Source organism: Verticillium alfalfae, genomic scaffold (genome assembly GCF_000150825.1).
Source record: "Verticillium alfalfae VaMs.102 supercont1.6 genomic scaffold, whole genome shotgun sequence".
Classification (NCBI taxonomy): Eukaryota; Fungi; Ascomycota; class Sordariomycetes; order Glomerellales; family Plectosphaerellaceae; genus Verticillium; species Verticillium alfalfae.
In genome coordinates this window covers 990,467-994,374 of record NW_003315033.1, presented here as the reverse complement: position 1 = coordinate 994,374, position 3,908 = coordinate 990,467, and the positions used below count along the sequence as shown (strand labels likewise).

Here is a 3,908-nt window from a genome sequence, read left to right as displayed (position 1 = left end):
CTTTGGCATCATTGACAACTCGTGGGATGACCACGACCTTTGAAACGCAGGAGCAGGTCGACCAGCTCGCGCAGGCACCAAATCGCTCCGGCCTGGTTGACCGCAGGTTCTTCCAACGCCAATTCCATTACCTCATCAAACCGCTGCAAAGAGGATACCACATCGTCTTTACGAATCATGAAATTGTGCCGCTCGAGGTCATCGATCGACGAGCAGGCCTCGCTAGCAGTCACACCATTGACAAGGTTGTGTTGCCCAACTGCCCGGGCCAAGTCTTCTGCCGGCGCCGGATTCCTCTCGGCAATAGTCTCGGCAGCCTGACACCGGTCGACTTTGAGGAAGCCGTGAACAGCATCAGGAGCATCCAAAACCAACACCTGGTGTCCTGCCACGCATCATACACACATAACGGAGCCGGTTACGTTCTCTTCACGCCCGCTACTGACACAACGTTAAAGTCGTTTCTTGGCAACACACCCTCCATCTTCAAAAACCAGTCCAAGAAGGACCGCAGGCAACTTGTCATGAACTGGATACTTTGCCTCGTTGACACGTTGGCGTATATCCATGGCCGGGGACTCTCGCATGGCAACATTAAGTTGTCAACCATTCTCTTTACCAGCCAACTTCACATCTTTTACTCTGACTTCACACGGCTCCATGCTGAGGCACTGTCAGGACAGGCGGACAAGAGCGCCTTCGACCGTGAGTCATACGACTATGCGGCCCCGGAACAGTGGTTTCGCCCGACCACTGGGCCGACGAGTCCCGGTGGGCGCAAGGCGACCTTGTCCATGTCGGTCTCCCCAGAGTCGCATACGGGTTTCTCCATATCTCGCAGTGACAATCCAAACAACCCCAACTCGATGCTTCAATCTCCCAATCCACATCTGAATCCGCAAGCAGCCGACATCTTCTCACTCGGATGTGTTGTGCTCGAAATGGTAGGTTTCATTCTGAAAAAGAGCGCAAAATCTTTCGCGACGCACCGGGCATCGAAGAACAAGACAGCAGGCCGTGGGGGTGCAGTTCCGGACTCATCTTTCCACAAAAACCTCGGCCAAGTGGAATCTTGGATGACGATACTTGCCAAAGAAGCTTCCAAGAAAACATCCGAGAGTGACGGCGCCGCGGTCCTCCGTGGCGTGGTGCCCATGCTGCACATTATCGCCTGTATGCTCTCAGCGAATCCGATCGATCGACCACCGGCGGACGAAATCCAGCATCGAGTTTACCAGATTCTGACACAGAACGCTGGCATCACTGAGCCGCACTGCGTCCATCGCTATGGCAGTTGGGATCTCGGATTCAGCCACCTGCGCATTCAGTCGCCGACGCAAGGCTTCGAAGGAGGATTGATGCCGCATCGTCAAAACACATCAGCCTCGCGGTCCAGTCGAGACAGCGAGAGCTTCAGCGGGCGACGACTAGGCCACTCCCGAACCAACAGCAGCGGTGCCCTGTCGGAAAACAGCCAGGCCAGCAGCTCAGCGAGCAGCGATAGGGGAGGTCAGGAAACCGAGCTCGGGTCGAGCGCGGGCTCCATGTCCGTGTCGGGATCTGGCTTCGCCGCGTTGAGGAATATTCGCGTACCCCAGGTGAGGTCACCCGGGAAATGGCAAACTTCTCCAACCGCAGGGTCGCCATCAATGTACACAGGGCAGGGTGGGCAGGCGTCGGTGTACTGACTGGTAATCAGGAGGAGTGACGATGACGATCATGACTGTCGCCTGCGACGCTGGGACAAAACTTTCCATGTGTATGATGAGACTGGGTCATCTGGCGCAATAATGTATGGGCAGCAAGGCGTTACATTCTCTTGATGAAGGCATGCACTATGGAATTGCGAAGGAGATGATGGTTTCGGTAGGATATCTGAACTTTGGTCGAGCGTTTGCACGCAGGGCGGCACTATTGAAAGACTTCCCATAATGCACTGTGGTCAGTTCGCGGGAGACGCTGCTTTTATGTGACCTGTTTGCAGCACCCTGTCATGTTTGACCTTGTAATTGTGTCCATGGGATGGCACGATTCGCAGCAATTGTTACGTGACGGCGATGCATCGAATGGGGAGGTTTCCCTTGACAAACGGAAAACCAATGAGCTGCACGTACAAGTCTAAATGCGGCGGCATGCGTCGAGGTAGGCACACAAGGTTTGCCAAACGCCTGTATGCCTCGCAGACCCGACCCCAGGTTGTTCCCCGGATAGACTCCCGTCGTCCGCACAGCCGCCTCCACGTTGGAGACGTCAAATGCGGGCAAGCGACTGTGACCCAGTGGCTTTGGGAGTGGAAATGTCGGGGGCGCCTGCAAGGAAAGCCACATGCCCAATTCATCAAGTCATCTGGCGGTCGTGAAGCCCCGATGCAGCACAAAAGGGGATTCGATTCACGGAGATGAGCTGAGATTGGCTAGGTTGCTTTCTCGACGACTGGTGAGTCTCGTGTCTTACTATTTCCTGGCGATAGTCGTCCACAACGTTCATCGTTTAATGGTTGATGGTCCGTGTGTTGACAGGTACATGCACTGACGCAGAAGTTTTGGTGGTCCGTCAAGTACATGTACATGTCATCACATCATCAAGGGGGAACAGAGCCGCGGACCCACACGGGTTTCTCGGAGGAGGCGCTTCCACGTACATCATTCTTGCCCTGTGCACTCTCCCAGGCTCGAGATTCTCAGTTCCTCTCCAACAACATACCAGAGCTGTCCATCTTCCGACATCTCCCTCTTCTGAGCCCTCTCAGGTGTCGCAATCTGCCACGGAGACGAACCGCTCGATGATTGCCTAACCACCCCTCGATTGCGCGCTCCTCAGCATGCCTCACTCGTCGCAAGCTCCGCTCATCTCGGACCGGCAGGACCGGGAGCGGGACGACAGACGAGATGACGACGATGAAGAGCTACTCCGCCGGGACGACTACTACGATGATGGCGATGCCGACGCTGACGCCGACGCCGACGAGCATACTCTCCCCCCGCCCATCAAGACCACAGGCGTGCAGGCCAGCCTGTTCATCTGGCTGCTAACGTTTGCCGCCGGCATCAGCGGCCTGCTTTTTGGCTGTATGTTGCTTTGCCTGCCCCTTGTCGAGATATGCTTCTTGCGTGCTAACTACCTGGCGAAGACGACACAGGCGTGATCTCAGCAACCCTCGTCTCCATCGACAACTCCCTCTCGAACCGCGAGCTCACATCCTTCGACAAATCCATCATCACGTCAAGCACGGCCCTATTCGCCCTTATCGTCTCCCCTTTCTCCTCCGTTGTGGCCGACGCCCTCGGTCGCCGCCGCGTCATTCTCCTCGCCGATTTTCTCTTCGTCCTCGGCGCCCTCCTCCAAGCTGGCGCTCACACTGTCACCTTCATGGTCTTTGGCCGCGCCGTTGTTGGTGCGGCGGTCGGCGCGGCGAGCTTCGTCGTGCCGCTTTACATTGCCGAGATCGCCCCTGCCACCCACCGCGGCCGCCTCGTCACGACCAACGTCCTCTTCATCACCCTTGGCCAGGTTGTCGCCTACATCGTCGGATGGGGTTTCTCCGTCTACGGCGATAAAAATACTGCCTGGCGCTGGATGGTCGGACTCGGTGCTGTGCCTGCGGCGGTGCAGATGGCTGTTGTCATGTACATGCCCGAGACGCCACGCTGGCTCGTCATGGTCGGGCGTTCGGCGCTCGCGAAGCGTGTTGTGCACCGGGTTGCCGGTGGTCGACCCTCTGCCATGCGTGACGCAGAGGCCGTGGTTCAAGAAATCGAGATTGAGATCCGTTCTGAGCGGGAGGTCATGCGCCGGGAGGGCTCACCGCGTCTCGAGTGGTGGGGTGGATGGCAAGAGCTGCTGACCGTCGGACGTAACATGCGGACACTTGACCATTGCTTGACTGCTGCAGGCCCTGCAGCAACTGT

The 3,908-nt window shown here is 57.0% G+C and overlaps 2 protein-coding genes across 2 annotated transcripts in view; both read left to right on the top strand.

The window, feature by feature from the left end:
* VDBG_05394 (protein kinase domain-containing protein) overlaps window positions 1–1,688 on the top strand; it is a gene marked incomplete at both ends in the record, with an annotated part of 2,454 nt that extends 766 nt beyond the window's left edge. Inside the window, one exon of the mRNA XM_003004235.1 lies at window positions 51–1,688. Coding sequence (XP_003004281.1) covers window positions 51–1,688 — 1,638 coding nt within the window. The remainder of the gene's footprint in view (window positions 1–50) is intronic.
* Window positions 1,689–2,821: 1,133 nt separating this feature from the next.
* Window positions 2,822–3,908, top strand: part of VDBG_05393 (myo-inositol transporter 1) — a gene marked incomplete at both ends in the record, with an annotated part of 1,855 nt that continues 768 nt past the window's right edge. Inside the window, 2 exons of the mRNA XM_003004234.1 lie at window positions 2,822–3,068; window positions 3,140–3,906. Coding sequence (XP_003004280.1) covers window positions 2,822–3,068; window positions 3,140–3,906 — 1,014 coding nt within the window. The remainder of the gene's footprint in view (window positions 3,069–3,139; window positions 3,907–3,908) is intronic.